The sequence below is a fragment of the Oryzias latipes genome, chromosome 21 (assembly GCF_002234675.1).
Source record: "Oryzias latipes chromosome 21, ASM223467v1".
NCBI lineage: Eukaryota > Metazoa > Chordata > Actinopteri > Beloniformes > Adrianichthyidae > Oryzias > Oryzias latipes.
Window position 1 is genome coordinate 24,868,281 of NC_019879.2, and position 18,026 is coordinate 24,886,306.

General features: G+C 44.5%; 1 protein-coding gene across 1 annotated transcript; it reads left to right on the top strand.

The window, feature by feature from the left end:
- Positions 1-13,265: 13,265 nt before the first annotated feature.
- On the top strand, positions 13,266-17,334 carry gja8 (gap junction protein alpha 8). Its single transcript, XM_011489876.3, has 2 exons — positions 13,266-13,735; positions 14,202-17,334. Exon 2 carries the CDS (start codon positions 14,217-14,219, stop codon positions 15,501-15,503), a length of 1,287 nt encoding a protein of 428 aa, XP_011488178.1. The 5' UTR covers positions 13,266-13,735; positions 14,202-14,216; the 3' UTR covers positions 15,504-17,334.
- Positions 17,335-18,026: the final 692 nt, after the last annotated feature.

Genomic DNA, 18,026 nt, shown 5'->3' on the forward strand with positions numbered 1-18,026 from the left:
ATTTACGCGCTTGTCAGAATCATACAAAGAAAACATGAATATTTCAAGCACCAGTAGCTCCAACTGGTGCTTGGTTCGGGGATATTTTAGAATGTCCGTCATTATTTCTTCGCGGCTGTGTAGATGCTACTTGGTGTCTATCTTCTTCGCTGGTATATGTGCTCAGCAAGGCAGTTTTGTGTCTGAGCGCCCCCAAGTTGTGTTTTACTGTAACTTCAGAAGCTCCAGACACGTGTGCAAAAGCGCCATTCTCATTGGTCGAATAGATTTCGACGCGACGCGTCAAAAAAAAAAAACGAACCCGAGGCGTTTTTTTTTTTGACGTTGTGACGCGTGGCGTTTTTTCGCGTCGGTGTGCACACTCTTATTGGTGCACTTTGTTTAGTCACGAGGCGTTAAACGTCGGCGAAAATCGCGCGCGAAATTCTTTCCGGTGTGTACGGGCCTTAAGGGTGGGGTCATCTAAGATAGCACAAGGGTTAAAACAATTGACCATGTCAATAGTGGGTATTTAGCCATCATTTATTGCAATGACAGCTTAACAATGTGTCTAGTGCTCCTTTCTTGCCTCACGATGCTATTCAGAGGCATTGTGTTCCACTCTTCCACAAGTGCTACATGCTGTTCTGCCAGGTGACTTGGAGGTGGGGGTACCATCATTCAGTCTCTGCTTCTGCTGGTCCCACACATGCTCCATGGGGCTCAGGTCAGTTGGCCGTTCCACATGAGGCACTCTGACTTCCTGTAGTCCTGCTGTAACAATTCTGGCACCATGTGGTGGAGCATTATCATCCATGAACAGAACACTGGGGGTGTGCTGGTGGAGTTGGGGGAATGTTCTGTGATGTTTCTGAGGAAAGAACAATGCAGTAACTGAACCATATACAATAATCAAATCAGTTTTATTCTGACTGTTGATACTTGCCCAGACTGTTGGTCCTCGTCCACCAAAGACAACCCTGTGTCACGGTCCCTGTCAGCTCACCTCCCCCTCCCTCAGCTCCTGCACCTGCTCTGCTGATTGGAACCAGCTGACCTTCATCTCCTCATCACCCTGCCAGCCTTCTTAAGGGATCTTCTCATCAGAATTCAGCGCCAGTTCGTTATACTCACTCCGGTGCTTATGTCTGGCCTTTTAGTATCTACCTTCTAAGCTAAGTTATTTGACTCACCACGCTCTGCATTATCCTTCAGGTTCCCTCACCACTGGTCTCACTGGTTTCATCATCCTGAGCTCTCCACCGCGCCCCTCGCTGGTCCCGCCGTCCTCGGCATCCACGTCCTGCCTCAAGCTGGTCCCGCCGTCCTCGGCGTCCACGTCCTGCCTCAAGCTGGTCCCGCCGTCCTCGGCGTCCACGTCCTGCCTCAAGCTGGTTCCGCCGTCCTCGGCGTCCACGTCCTGCCCCAAGCTGGTTCCGCCGTCCTCGGCGTCCACGCCTCGCCTTACGCCCGTCCCAAGAACTATAAGTCTCCATCCGAAGAGGATTCGACCACAAAACTTTGTAAAAATAAACCTCTTCTAACCCACATCTCGGATTGTGAGTTACTTCCGGGTTTCAGCGTCTGGGTCAGTCACGTCTACGACGTCAGCCATGACAGAACGAACTGGCCATTACACAGACCCAGCTGACCCGGAAGGACTCCGCCTCGCCGTCTCACAACAAGGTGTAGCCCTCGGACGTCAAGCTGAATCACTCAACCAGATGGCCACGGCGCAGCAAGATCTTTTTCGCCGTCTGGACAGCATCTCCCAAGCGCTGGTTGAGCTAACTAGCCAACAAACGGCTAACACTAGTTCCAACTCCACAGCTTCCGCTGCCAGTAGCTCTAACCCAGCCACCACTGCATGGACTCAGGAGAATTTCCGGCTACAACCCGAACCGTTCCAAGGAGACGTGAGTTCATGTGGTGGTTTTTTGCTACAATGTCAACTGATTTTCCAGCAGGCCCCGCGGTATTACCACGCAGACCACTGTAGAATTACTGTCGTTGTTAACTCTCTACGTGGCAAAGCCCTTCAGTGGGCCCAGGCGTATCTTTCAGCTAACCCCATCTTCCAGGAACCTTTTGAACGCTTCATTGGGGAGTTTCGTCTGGTCTTCGACCAACCCCGCAAAGCAGAGGAAGCCACTCGCCGCCTTCTGGGCCTAAGACAACGCAACAGATCTGTAAGTGAACATCTGATCGACTTTCGCATACTAGCGGTTGAGGCTGGTTGGCCGGACATTGCCCTCAAAGGCGTTTTCTACCAATCGTTAAGTGATCACATCAAAGACCATCTATGTTCTCAGCCCGAAGCTACCACTTTTGAGGAGCTCGTCTCCGCCGCCCTACGTTCGGATGTGCGGCTCCGAGAACGTCAGAACGAACGCACACGTTCTGTCGGAAGAACCATCGCTGACTCTGTTCCTCAGTTTCCCGTGTCAAAGCCGCCACCCTCCCTTTTGCGAGAAAACACCAGCCGACCCCCGGAGGAACCGATGCAGATCGGCCATTCCAAACTCACTCCTGAGGAACGGCGCAGACGCATGGAGGAGGGTACCTGCTTCTACTGCGGACGATCAGGTCACCACGTACAGCAATGCACACTACGTTTAAACTCGAGAGCCCCCCGCTAGAAGACAGGCCGCGGGAGGCTGTCCCTACGGACTCTCAGGGAAATAATTTCCTTTATGTTCCTGTCAAAATTAGTCATCACTCTCGTAACCATGATTGTCGGGCTCTTATCGATTCTGGAGCCGAACAGAGCTTCATGGACTGTAGTTTGGTGTCCAAGCTCGACCTCCCCATTGAACCACTAGATCATCCCGTTAAAGCTGCTGGCCTGGGTGGCCAACTACTAACACGCATTACTCACCGTACCAAACCCGTGCACCTGATCACCTCGGGCAACCACCATGAAGTCACTCAGTTTTATATCACTAAATCTCTTCAGTCTCCTGTAATTCTAGGATTCCCCTGGTTGCGCCGTCATAATCCTCAGTTCGACTGGGTTAATCTCCACATCACTAACTGGAGCCCCCACTGTCTCGCCAACTGCCTCCGCTCCGCCATCCCTCCTGTCTCCCCCGATAACGAGCACACTCCGGAGGAGACCGACCTCTCAAAGGTACCCCATTGTCATCACGACCTTAAGAATGTTTTCAGCAAGCACAAAGCCGATGCGCTGCCCTCACACCGTCCCTACGACTGCTCCATAGAGCTCTTAAACGGCGCTACTCTTCCTAAGGGCCGGTTATTTAACCTGTCCGGTCCTGAAAAGCTCTCCATGGAGAAATACATTCACGAGTCTCTCGCCTCCGGCCACATTCCCCCCTCCTCGTCTCCTGTAAGGGCCGGATTTTTCTTCGTCCAAAAGAAAGACAAATCTCTGCGTCCTTGCATCAATTACCGTGAGTTGAACCAGATCACTGTCAAAAATAAATACTCTCTGCCCCTCATCAGCTCCGCCTTAGACTCGGTACAGGAAGCGCGCATATTTTCTAAATTAGACCTCCGGAACGCTTATCATTTGGTTCGCATGAAGGAGGGGGACGAGTGGAAGACTGCGTTCAGCACACCCTTGGGGCATTTTGAGTACCTGGTGATGCCCTTTGGGCTCACTAACGCCCCAGCAGTCTTTCAGCATCTCGTTAACGACGTCCTTCGCGACTTCCTAAATAGGTTTGTTTTTGTCTACCTGGACGACATTCTTATTTACTCGCCCAATCCGGAAATCCATACTTTTCATGTTCGTCAGGTCCTCGAACGCCTCCTGGAGAACCAGCTATTTGTTAAAGCCGAGAAATGTGAGTTTCATGTCACTTCCGTCTCCTTTCTCGGTTTCATCATTGAAGCCGGCAACATCCGACCCGATCCTGTCAAAGTCTCCGCAGTCGTTAACTGGGAGACTCCCAGCTCACGCAAGCAATTACAGCGTTTTCTTGGTTTCGCCAACTTTTACCGCAGATTCATACGAAACTACAGTAGTCTCGCCGCACCACTTACCAGACTCACCTCGGTGAATCAACCGTTTGTTTGGGGGCCCGAGGCTCATAACGCCTTTAATAAACTTAAAACCATGTTCGTCACCGCACCCATCCTAATACAACCCGATCCGCAACGCCAATTCATCGTGGAAGTCGATGCCTCTGACTCCGGGGTCGGAGCCGTCCTGTCCCAACGCGAGGAACACTCTGGTAAACTCAAGCCGTGTGCCTTCTTTTCGCGGAAGTTGTCCCCCGCGGAACAAAATTACGATGTCGGTAATCGCGAGCTCCTTGCCATCAAGCTCGCCTTAGAAGAGTGGCGTCATTGGTTAGAAGGTTCTGAGCACCCTTTTATCGTATGGACCGATCATAAAAACCTCGCATATCTCCGCGCTGCTAAACGCCTTAACTCCCGTCAGGCCCGTTGGTGCCTCTTTTTCGACCGCTTCTCCTTCACCATTACTTATCGACCCGGTAGTCGCAATATTAAACCTGACGCACTCTCACGTATGTTTAGTGCCCACGACCATCAGGAAGCAGCCCCCATCATTCCGCCCACATACGTTATCGGCAATCTCACTTGGGACATTGAGACTCGGGTCCAGCAGGCCCAGGATGAGGAGCCTGACCATCCTCCTCCTCCCGATAACACTCTCTACGTCCCCTCCTCTCTCCGCTCCGACGTCCTGGTGTGGGGGCACACTTCCCGGGTGTCTTGCCACGGAGGGGTCCACCGGACTCTCAATCTTCTGAGACGCAGGTTTTTTTGGCCTACTATGGTGCAAGACGTCAGGAGGTTCGTCGCCGCCTGTGCGGTATGTGCCCGATCCAAGTCCTCTAACTCACCTCCTGCTGGTCTCCTTCACCCCCTGCCCGTCGCCGAACGCCCTTGGTCCCACCTGGCCCTGGACTTCGTCACCGGGTTGCCTCCGTCGCAAGGTAACACGGTTATATTAACCATTGTGGACAGATTTTCCAAAGCCGCCCAATTCATTCCCCTGCCGAAGCTCCCCACGGTCGCTGAGATGGCTGAGGTCCTAGTCCACCAAGTCTTCCGTCACCATGGGATACCCAAGGACATTGTCTCCGACCGGGGTCCCCAGTTTGTCTCCCAGGTTTGGCGGTCCTTCTGCTCTGCTCTGGGAGCCACCGTTAGCCTGACTTCGGGATACCACCCCCAGTCTAATGGACAAGCGGAGCGGGCTAACCAGGAGTTGGAGGCCGCTCTCCGTTGTCTCTCGGCCCAGAATCCCTCCAGTTGGTCCAAGTTTCTCGTCTGGATAGAATACGCTCACAACAACCACCCTTCTGCCGCCACCGGTATGTCCCCTTTTGAAGCTTCTCTTGGTTATTCTCCCCCTCTGTTTCCCTCTCATGAATTGGATTTAGCCGTGCCCTCTGTACAACACCACCTGCGACGTGTCCAACGCATTTGGCGCCAGGCTCGGGCTGCTCTCCAGCGCTCTCGGGACAGTAACTGTCGCATGGCCAATCGGCGCAGGAGAGAGGGTCCCACTTACCAACCCGGGCAAAAGGTGTGGCTATCGTCCAAAAACATACCTCTGCAGGCGACCTCCCGCAAGCTTGCACCTCGCTACATCGGACCTTACACCATTGACCGGGTCATCAGTCCGACCTGCGTCAGGCTGCGACTCCCGGCGGCTCTGAGGGTACACCCCTCTTTCCACATCTCCAACATCAAGCCCCTCCAGGAAAGTCCCCTTTGCCCGCCGTCCGCTTCCCCGCCACCCGCCCGGCTCATCGACAGCGCCCCTGCCTTTACGGTCAGTCGGGTTCTGGACGTTCGCCGCCGGGGTCGTGGTCACCAGTACCTGGTGGACTGGGAGGGTTACGGTCCGGAGGAGCGTTCTTGGATCTCCCGCTCCATGATTCTGGACCGTTCCCTCCTGAACGATTTCTTCAGGGCTCACCCTGATCGCCGTCCTGGACCGCCTGGAGGCGGTCGTTGAGGGGGGGGTACTGTCACGGTGCCTGTCAGCTCACCTCCCCCTCCCTCAGTTCCTGCACCTGCTCTGCTGATTGGAACCAGCTGACCTTCATCTCCTCATCACCCTGCCAGCCTTCTTAAGGGATCTTCTCATCAGAATTCAGCGCCAGTTCGTTATACTCACTCCGGTGCTTATGTCTGGCCTTTTAGTATCTACCTTCCAAGCTAAGTTATTTGACTCACCACGCTCTGCATTATCCTTCAGGTTCCCTCACCACTGGTCTCGCTGGTTTCATCATCCTGAGCTCTCCACCGCGCCCCTCGCTGGTCCCGCCGTCCTCGGCATCCACGTCCTGCCTCAAGCTGGTCCCGCCGTCCTCGGCGTCCACGTCCTGCCTCAAGCTGGTCCCGCCGTCCTCGGCGTCCACGTCCTGCCTCAAGCTGGTTCCGCCGTCCTCGGCATCCACGTCCTGCCCCAAGCTGGTTCCGCCGTCCTCGGCGTCCACGCCTCGCCTTACGCCCGTCCCAAGAACTATAAGTCTCCATCCGAAGAGGATTCGACCACAAAACTTTGTAAAAATAAACCTCTTCTAACCCACATCTCGGATCGTGAGTTACTTCCGGGTTTCAGCGTCTGGGTCAGTCACGTCTACGACGTCAGCCATGACACCCTGGCCTTATTGCCCACCTCGCCTTCTCCATTAAGACCATCATTTCTGTGCAGCATGACCCGACAGTCATCTGTGAACAGGACAGTAGACCACTACTGTATTGTCCATTGTCCACTGCAAACGTTCACGGCGGTGTCTTGGTGGAGTCACTTGCAATAGTCGTCTGGTATTTTTGTCATAGTAGTGGAGTCGGTTGTGAATAGTTTGTCTGGAAACCCTTGTACCCCCTCCTATCTGGTAAACGGACCTGCAGCTGTGTGGCATTAGCTAAGCCATATGAGTGCAGAGGTCCTTATGTTCTGGTCTTGGTTGTGGTCTGTAACTCCTGAAACTCTGTCAGTATTTCTGTGTCTTGATGGAAGTCTGCTGATGACACGTTCACCTGGAGCATCTGACTGCCTACTACCAACCCAAAGGTGCGCTAAGTCCAAGTGGAGCTGTTCGCCCGTTAAGGGACGACGTGTGTTCATGGCAGTTTGAATGATGAACTCTGAATGAATTAGGCTGAATTAGAATTCTTCCCCTAACCTTACGGCTTCTCCATACCCCTCCAATTGTGAGGGGCATTTGGAGGGGTGGGGTTGTCCAAAATAGCTTTTTTAAGGGCTAACACTTTTTCGGCCATTATCCCTTATGTAATAACTTTTTGTTTTGGAGTGACCTTTTTTAAAACAACAAAACCAAGTTTTTTAACATACAAATGATAAGAAGTCCAAAAAACAAGGCTTTTATACACGTGTATTTTTTAAGTCTCCTTCATTTTGGGACTTTATCTCAAATCTCATTTCAGAAACAATCTATATGTACAGTTGGCCTGATTGCATGGAGTGTTGAAAATCTGTCCGTCTCTGCAGTTCTTGTTGCTGGTTAACTCCCACACTAAGTGACGACAGACAAGTTGTAAGCAGCAGCAAGAACACGTGACCCTACAAGAAAACATTTTCCTCTTTGCCATTTTTTTTTACCTTTATACAGCTTTTCATGCTTGTTAGTCTGTTAAAGGAGAAAGACAACATTTAAGGTCAACTAAATCAGTTTTTTTCTAGGGGAGTGGTCGGAGATGTTCATTGTGTGAAAGTATAGAGAAGGCCAAATCAAACCAGCCTCCTTGCCAACATAATTTGAGGCCCATAATGGTTATTGTTAGATGAAAGCTTAAAGTACATGACACCGATAAGGACATCACTAAAGTGATGCTTAAATTACTTAAGGTCTCTCAAATTTAACAGGAAGCGAGTGGCACCATCGCGGCATAGGCAGATCCCTGTACGATATGTTTGTTAGCGTGTTAGCATTCTGATGAAGTTGGTGCTCTGCTTCGGAGGTCTAATCTGACCTCACGCCTCAGTGCTCATGCTCAATAGGGTCCGCACCCTGCATCATGACATCATGTCTTTGTGTGAAATCCCTGTGCCATTCACGGGCCTGCCGTGGGGCTTAGCGTGCAGGCGTCTACTACATCAACACGCAACTCTTTAAAGGGAGTACCGGGTCCCCCTGCTCAGTAGATATATCCTGAAACCTTCACAGAAGGCGAGGGCCTGAGCAGGTCTCCCACCATCCTGCTTCGTGGGCTCAAGTTACTCAGACAAGCAAACTTTCAGGGCATTTTTAGAACATGAGATATCTCCAATAATCGACACTAGTGGGATCTTTGCAGCTAACATTAACATGATGTTTGCAGGATGTTGTGTAAACCAAAAAAGTTTTATTTGCATGAATCAAGTTTACAAACAAATCAACAATCAACAAAATAAAAGACAAATAAAATACATTCCTGATGGTTTTAAAAAGAGTTTAGGACAAAAAAAAAATCTTAAATTGTAATTCTCTTTCTTTAACCCTTGTGCTATCTCAGATGACCCCCACCCTTGCATTGACGTGTTCTCCCTACCATGACAAAGGTGGATAAAGGTGGAAAGATTTCATGTAATCATGGACACCAGTGAGGTTAACAAATCATTGAAGAAAAAAGGTTCAGAGCACTGTCTAGTGGGTCTAGATGACCCAACTCCCAACGTTAAAGTGCCTAGGATAGCACAAGGGTTGAATTAGTTTTTTCATCTTATAATTAATGGCATTCACAGCAGAACCTTAAAACCCATTGAACTTAAAGAACAAATCAGAAAATCAATCATCCCCGATCTATTCATTTTAAGAAACGTACGCAGTACTTGCACACTCGCATCCCATAAACATTGTTAGCGTCCTGCCGCTCTTCATCTGCCAAACTTTCATTACATTCCAGTGAGTATGTTTTTAACCCAACCAGTGCAGTGAGAGCAAAAATACCTACTTAAAGGGCATAAACACCACTTGTGGGACCTTAATGCATTATAATCCAATATACATTCTGTTTTAAATCATATTGTGTTCAACAAGTTTAGCCCTGTTCGTGCAGGTTCCTACACTTTTGTTTGGTATGTTTGATGTGGTACATTTTATTTTTCATGTATTAAACCTAAAGTAAATGAAGTTTTGTGTGGGACTGCGGTAGAAATTTGAACACTGGTAACAAGAACTGCAATAGGAAATCCATACACTTTTTACTAAATAAACATTTTCTATGCTGTACTCAAGAAAAGCTGAAGTTGGGAGAAAATTGTATATTTATAAACACATTGCATAAGCTTTTGTAAAACACAATACATTGTTTGAATTAAAGATTTAATCTGTGCTCTCAAATACTTTTTTTCATATTTAAGTTATTATAAGTTAGTTATATTTATATTAGTTACATTATATTATTTTTCTTTTGGTATATAAATCTATCCTTAAAAAGCAAAAAAAGGAAGATTATAGTTACAAAATTAGTCAATGTTTCTGCATATATTTCCTTTTTTTACCTTAGCTAATCTTAGTTCAGTTCAGGTTTTATTTTTCCCACTCAAAACAGCCTTTAGTCTTAATCGTTGTCAGCTGTTTCTGTTTTAGCTAATTGCCTCCCTGTCTATTTAAGGCCATGGGTGTCTTTTGTTCAGGCTCTCAGTCTTGCTATCCTGTTTGTAAGAGTTGGATCAGGATTAAATGTTGTCATGGTTTTTGATCGCCGTTTGCGTTTATCCTCCGCCTTCCACTTTACTGACACATCTGAACACAACTTTTTGGCTATAGATTTTTGTCTCCTTTACATGTAAATTAGTTTCACTCTGGCTTTACGACAGTATCTTGGGAATTCAGAACCAGTTGTTGACATTGGCGATGCGGTGCTCAAAAGGAAAATTAATTGTGCAACATAAAATAAACTCTAAATGTCTCTTAATGTCAAGTCATTGTTCTGTCACTTCCTCTCATTTGGTACTTCTGTGTTTTATCAAAAGAACAAGTCTTGATAAAACACCAGTGACAATTTTGTTAAAATAAACGAATTTGAAAAGAACTTAAAAAATAAAATGTTATTGGGAGAGAACGGGCATAACGTGTTTTCTCAGGAGGAAGTCTGCAGACTGGCAACTCTTGTGTTCGGTGTGTCGGGAAAAGAAACGTCCTTTTAAATTTTTATTTTAAAATCAAGGCATTTCATTCTTTATGACCAAGCAAATCTTAAAATTGCTTTTGGGAAATTTTTTATTGACTATATTGAATTGGGAGTTCTTGGTTTCAAAACTGGAGAACAAAATGAGCTGCATACTTAAACAATGGCTCTTTGTGTGAAATAATCCAAAACTGTAATTATATTTGTGTTATGATAAAGCCCCAGTACAGAGTTACTGATTGGTCCCCAACAACAACAAAAATTTGAAAATATGGCATATAAAAAAATAGTAAATGAATGTCCTCATCCTTTTATTTATGAAGTTATTCTGAGAGGGTCAATGCTGAATCAGCAAACCTCATCAGAGATGGATTACTGATAAATTTGACTTCTTGACTAATGTACAATAAACCGCTGGTGTTGGTGTGAAGATGTAGGATTTTAGCTCTGTTTTTTTTAGTTCAGTTTCTGACAGTTCTGTTCTGTTCACACCTGGTTTGTGGTTTTAATCATCAAGCTACTTCTGTTCTTCAGTGGTTTTGGTTTCTCATAGTTGCATCTGTGATGAATGTTGTCAGTTGGCTTGATTCTTGTTCAGCAAAAGCTTTTAATTTGGTAAGAAAAAGGAAGCAGAAATAACACCTTTTAAGTTGGAGACAAACCGCTTTGTTTTATATTGTTTTATAATTTTTCTTTCACTTAACACACTTTGTTACCTATAGTGAAAATTCAACATTAATTCTTTGTTGAAAGCTGTCTAAAATGATTCTAAAGTATTACTGTATCAAACATTTAAAAACAGAAAAGTGATGTTTTGCTTTTGTACACATGTATGAAAAAAAAAATACAAATTAAACTGTTTATTGTAAAATGAATGGTGGCTGTGACTTATAAATGAAAGGGAAGAACAACTTTTAATAAAAATTGTGTTTTGAATAATATTTGTAGAAAAAAAACTGACAAATAAAAAAAACATACTGACAGAGTATTGTAGCAAATCTTTACCAGCTAAGAATGTAAAATGTATGCAGCCATTTAAAAGTAAAAGTAGAGGATTTAAGGTTTGAAAAATGTTTTCAGGTCTTCTGAGTCTACATTTCTGCAGAAACATTTGGATGGGCAGGCAAGAACTGGACAAACATAAAATGTTGGGCACAGCTCATCAGCAGCGGGTGGTGGTAGTGTCATAGTGTGGGAGATTTAAAGGAAAAAATGTAAACGTGGAACGTTCAGTTTATTTACTATAAGCCTCTAGATGTTTTCTAAGGAAAATCTTTCAAAGGTGTAAATGAGTTCAAATTCATGAGTCAGCTGGACCAGGAAAATCAAATCCAAGAATTGGTGGTGATGCAGAAACATTATCTGGCAGCTTTAATGTTGCAGCTAATTAATCAAGCATCTAGTGGTTGATTCATCAATTATTTAATCCCACTTAATTAATATTGCACATATTTCCTTAATGTATATTGACCTTAATGCTCCTGTGAGGCTGTGGATATTAGTTAATTCACAAATGTAGGTTAGTAAAGAGCAATCAGACCACAAAAAGACTAAAAACTGTTTCTATCCTGCAACCATCACCACACTCAACAAACATAAATACACACACAAGATGGCTGCTGAAACTGACAATGTGTAATAAGTGGAGTAGTATGAGAAGAGTACTCTTTATTTTCTTTCAATGCTGTGTTAAACTTGCCTTAAATTGATTTATAATATTGTTTGTGTTGTTGACTTTCTGAATAATGCGACTAAATGACACTTCCTGGAATTGCTGTGCATGTTAAATGGCACAATGACAGTAAGAGTTTGTCTATTCTTCTAGGACTTTAACTGGATCCTGAAGTGAGGAGAAAGCCCTGGAGTGATGTAATATAACTTTGTTTTTGGAAGAACAAAAACTGCTGCTTTTTGGTCCATTTGTTAGACTACGCAGCAATGTCTGATCAATCCAAGCATAAAGAGAAACACATTAATCCAGATGACGGGTCATAAAAGCATGAATAACGCGCTAAAAATCCTTCTTTTCCTCCACTCAGAAGTCTTAAGGACTTAAATTTGTGATCAAAGACAGACGTCTCCCTGGACTTGTAGCATCTCTGCTTTGGGGGTCTGTTTTTCCTTGACATGTGTAGAATGCAGTGAAGGCTGGTAAAAAAAAAACATGAAAAATGTTTTCCATTTTAAAAATGACAGACGGGTTGAGCAGAAGGCAAATGTCTGTTGTGAATCTTTGTGTTCAGGGTGATGATCTCACAACTATTCTTGCATATGCTCATAGTAATAAAAAAAAATCAGCACTGCAAAAAAATTAAACAAGGTGACACATAACCTGGTAATTAAAGTTGTGAGGTTTTATTTCTGAAGACCCAAGTAAAATGTAACTGGGAGAAAAAAAAGTCCTTCTCAAAAAACTTAGTGATCCACTCTGATCTTCTTTTGATCTATTTTAAATGTTTATTTAAGATTATGCAATAGAGCATAGCAGGGAGCTATGCTCACAGTACGTCTTTTTTTTAAATGTATGTTTTTCATCTGCTCCTGATTCCCAATGATTTGGATTAAAAAAAAATTCTAATATGCAATTTTGAGCCTCATTTTCGTTATGTCCTCCATCAGAAGAATATTAAAAGAAAAAAACATAATAAATGTTGTTTTTATCATAGTTTGTCTCTAAAAAAATACAAAGTAAACAATGTGTAAATAACTGGTGCTGCATAATAATGTGTAAATAACTGGTGCAAGTTGACTTTTTTTTCTCAATTTTAAGTGAAAAAAAATCTGCCAACATATCAGTTGAAATTTTTTTTGATAAGATTTGTTTAAACTTGTTTTAATTCGCTTAAAATAACATACAAGAAACAAGATATTCAAATGTATTGTCTTAAAACAACTTACTGGTGAGTTTTATCTCGTATCAAATGTCATAAGATATTTTAAACAAGACCAACAAAAAAAATTTGAGATTTAGAGTCTTTGGTGTGTAGGAAAAAAAATTAGAATCATGATTACGTTATTTTGTAGGATAAGATTATGGTAATTTTTGTAAAAACTTATAAAGTCATTTAAAAAAAAGTTTGAACTAACTTTAAAATCTGGGAGTGAACGATGAATTTGTTCCAGATTTATCAATTAAATAACAAAAAAAGGAGAAAACCCCCTTTTTTTTGTATATCTTGGTTGCTTCAAACTTTAAAAATGAAATTAAACCATTTCCCCTAAGTGTTTTTTACTGCCGGAAAAAGGACAGAAACTCTCCGTCACCCTGGCCTGGGCTGACAGTTTGTCCCTGACTCGGTCTAACCTCTGTCAGGCCATCACAGCCTGCATACATGGAAGGAAGCTGCAGACCAGAACCCTAAGTCCTGGTTCCTGCAGTCTCCATATTGGTGTGAGAGCCCGAGGCCTGCTCCCATACGTCCCCATTCTGGCTTTGATCCTATTGTCTCCTGCGTCACCACGCGTCGCCCGGCAAATAAAGGCCGTCTGGCTCCAAGCTTAAATATTGCAGCAAACTAAAAACCAACCATCAGACCCGATTCATTCACATCTGCTCAGTGGGGCGACAAGGACAGGGCTTTAGGTGGGAAAGAGGGCACAAAAAAGTTCACTATTCCCTGCTGGGTGCCAAGAGAACGGGACAGGACTCAACTTCGCCGGAGCCGCAGCTGTGGCAAGTTGCCCATTGCATTATTTTGTTTAATCAACATTATACATTAAATAAGATTTAGAAACTAAGTGAATGCTCATTTTACCTACCATAAGATTAAAACTTTGTTTTTTTTAAAGTAATTTTTGCAGGTTTTTATGATTTTGAGCTAAAGTAGCTGGAAATACTGATAAGTGGAAACTTAAACTTTGTTATTTTGATTAAAAATCTTTTTCCATATCGCACAGAAACATGCCGGACTGTGGATTTAATAGCAACCATCTCTGTAGTTTCCTGTTGTTCAGATTTTTGAACAGAAGCTGCAATTATTCCTGCGTCCAAACTAGATTAGAATTTTTTTTATAAAAGTTCTTTGCTGCTTTGCTTACTTTCGGTCCTCTCTTTCCCATCCCCCTGTTCTTTCCTACCCCACCCTCCCTGTCCAACTGCACCCTTTGCGGCCCTCCCTACCCCACCCTTCATTCTGCAGCGCTACGGACCGATCATGGGTGACTGGAGCTTTCTGGGTAACATTTTAGAGGAAGTTAACGAGCACTCTACGGTGATTGGCCGGGTGTGGCTCACGGTGCTGTTCATCTTCCGCATCCTGATCCTGGGCACGGCAGCGGAGTTCGTTTGGGGCGACGAACAGTCTGATTATGTTTGCAACACGCAGCAGCCTGGATGCGAGAACGTGTGCTACGACGAGGCCTTCCCCATCTCCCACATCCGCCTGTGGGTGCTGCAGATCATCTTCGTGTCCACGCCGTCTCTGGTGTACGTGGGGCACGCCGTGCACCACGTCCACATGGAGGAGAAGCGTAAGGAGCGTGAGGAGGCCGAGCTCAGCAGGCAACAGGAACTAAGCGAGGAGCGTCTCCCTCTGGCTCCTGACCAGGGAAGCGTCCGCACCACAAAGGAGACCAGCACCAAGGGGAGCAAAAAGTTCCGGCTGGAGGGCACCCTGCTGAGGACCTACATCTGCCACATTATCTTCAAGACACTGTTCGAGGTGGGCTTCGTGGTGGGCCAGTACTTCCTGTACGGCTTCCGAATCCTCCCTCTGTATAAATGCAGCCGGTGGCCCTGCCCCAACACGGTGGACTGCTTTGTGTCCCGCCCGACGGAGAAGACTGTCTTCATCATCTTCATGCTGGCTGTGGCCTGCGTCTCACTCTTCCTCAACTTTGTGGAGATCAGCCACTTGGGCCTGAAGAAAATCCGCTTCGTCTTTCGTAAGCCGGCTCCAGCTCCGTCTGCAGCCCAGGGTGAGGGGATGGCGCCCCTGCCCCCGCAAGGAAAGAGTCTGCCCCCTCTGGGGGTGTCCTCCCTGCAGAGGGCAAAAGGCTACAAGTTGTTGGAGGAGGAGAAGGCTCCCCCCATGTGTCACCTCTACCCTCTAGCTGAGGTGGGGATGGAGGCCGGCAGAGGGGCGTCGCCCTTCCACGGGCTGGAGGAGAAAGGTGAGGAGGTGCTGCCCATGGAGGACATCACAAAGGTGTATGACGAGACTCTGCCCTCCTACGCCCAGACCACGGCGACAGTGGGGGTAACGTTACACGAGGACGAGGTAGAGGAGGAGCAGGTGCAGCCACCAGAAGCAGAAGCTGAGAAGGTGGAGGAGATGGCAGATGAAGATGAGGAGGAGGAGGTGGAGGAAGCGGAGAACGGAGAGGACGCGGCTCCAGCTGAGGCAGGCCTGGAGGCGACGGATACAATAGACGACAGCAGACCGCTGAGTCGACTGAGCAAAGCCAGCAGCAGGGCCAGGTCAGACGACCTCACCATATGAAGCACACAGAAGAGAGCACACACTCAATGCACACACTTGGAAAGGTAGAGCAGATGAGAGGAAATTCTACTAAATGCCAAAAAAAAAAATTTAGATTTACAAATGAAAGAGGAGCTGAGAGGTGGCAGGATTAGTTTGTTTTTTATTAAGTTGTTTTTACCTTCAATAATGTAAAAGAGGAGACAGATGGGAGGTGTGGGGGGTGCTTTTACTTGATGAAAATCAATTTTTAGACATCTTTTCTATTGAGAGTTATACTGATATGCAATGGACGAGTAGACGTTTGTATACATGAGGTTTAAGCAGATGGGGGAGGGTTATAGGCCTACTGGTGTGCCTGTTTAAAAAAACAATGACTTCAGTGTAGTTGGGCACCAACGTTTATTCCCATCGGTAAGATGCTGCAGTTGCAGCATGAGGCTGCAGCAGCTGAGACTCCGAAACAGAACACACACACACATCTGCAGGTACTGTAAGAAGAGAAGGAAAGTCCATTTTCAGGTTGAGTGTACCTCATTTGCACATTCAGAGGCTTCAACTCTGCAAAAGCCTCTAACCCCGACGACACCTCATCTGTGCATCCATCTCCACGCATTCTTTCAAGTATGGAGAGCCGTGCATGAGCTTCTCTCCTTTTCATGTTTATATACCAGGTGACAAAGTTAAAAAAAAGAAAAAAGACCACTTGTAACATGTCTTTTTTTTTTCAATGTGATTTTTTTTCCTGCTATTGGTATGCATCCTTTTAAGAAACATGTTAATGTGGCATCAGCTGTCCATAGAAGAGCGCAGGGCCCGATCAGAGAACAGACTATAGCAGTGACCTCAGGCCAAAGCCTCTCCTTTCGTGCTGTACAAACAGGCGTCCGGGCGATAAAGATCACGCACAGTCAGCACAACGCATTGTTGGAGCCGAGACAATAAAAGAAACGGCGCTCGTGGATGAAAACACAAGCATCCTTGATTTGCCTGTGGAAAAAAAAGAAGAAAAAAATCTAAAAAATAAAAGTATTTCTACTTGATTTTACAACCATGTAGATTCTCACAGCTAAACAAATGTAAGAGTAAGAGCTCAGTCTCACTGTGGAAAAACCCCTGTCACATGCTTGATCATTGTGTGCAGGTTAAACTCTAATATTTCACTCCAAAGTGTTTTATTTGATGCTCAGCAAAAATCTGCATTTTTTTGTCTTTTTTCAAATTCCAACTGAATATGTAATATAAAGTGGATTCTCCTACTTTGTAAATTCCTGTTCCTTATTTGTAAATGTGAGTTTTCAAATGTTGTACGATCATTGGAAGTCACAACGCTCTGGGACCTAAGTGAACTTAATGTTTCTTCAGTTTTTCTTTGCCAGAATAGCTTTTGTTTCACACATTCATAGCGGTAAAATGTTACCTCCATAAAGGCAGAACTGCATTTTATTTTTCAACATGCAGGAAGCTGAATGTTTGAGACACACTAACTGTTGATTTTTTTGGGGGGGCTTTTGGGTCAAAAAAGCTCTGGAGAAACTGAGCAACAAAAAGCAACTTTGCAACCCTGAGAAGGCCTTCGTCTCCCATAATCCCCTGCAGCATCTCCATGTACTGATCAAAGCATTTGATGGATCTTTTGTACAACATAATGATGGTATTGTATGATATAATTTTTCTTTTTGTGTGTTTTTAAGACTGTTGCATTGGCTGTATGTCTGTGAGACGTGATTAATATTTGGGGAAGAAAAAAATCCTTTTTACTAACTTGTAGTCTTCTTTGCTGATAGATGAGTGGCAGCATCTTCTACTGGAATGTGAACCAAGAAATTAAAAGTCAAACGTGGTCAAGAAATATTGTGTCAAGTTTTCGTGCACTCCGACATTAAAAACACTGTTTTCCCCCACTGACATCTGTAAAGCATCAAAATATTATAGAGAAATGTTGAATTTTTTCACAAAGTTAGAACCACCTTAAAGATTAAGAAAACTACAGTTAAATTCATATTAAATAATAATAAAACATCTGATTTTGGAAGTTTGTTTAATATAATAAATATGGCAAAAGCTTTTTTTTTTTTAAATTTACTTAAATCCAACTTTAAATGCAAGGATTATTAGCCGATTTGTTTGTTTTTAATTAGGCTTTTTTCAGAACAAGTGTTCTGTAACCCCGGAGAACCCAGGAGCCTTTTTAAAGTCGATTTGACTTTTTTTTTTTTTCTTGTCTTTTATTCATTTTGGATAGCAGCAATTAACAGTGAACCCAAAAAATTAATAAGGAAAAAGAAATAAATACAATTAAAAAATAAACCCTATAAAAATAAATAAAATACATAAATATGCAAATGACCTTTAATAGTAATCACATTTTTTCAATCATCTAATAGTTTCACAAATACGATGTAAAATAGACTGGAATTGGTTTTATACAAAAAAGAAAAACAAGAACTTGGTTCAAGAAATAAAACAAAGTATTTAAAATGCATAATACATATTGTGTTTGTTAGGTTGTGTTTTTATTGTAGTTTTTTGATAGCCATTTTC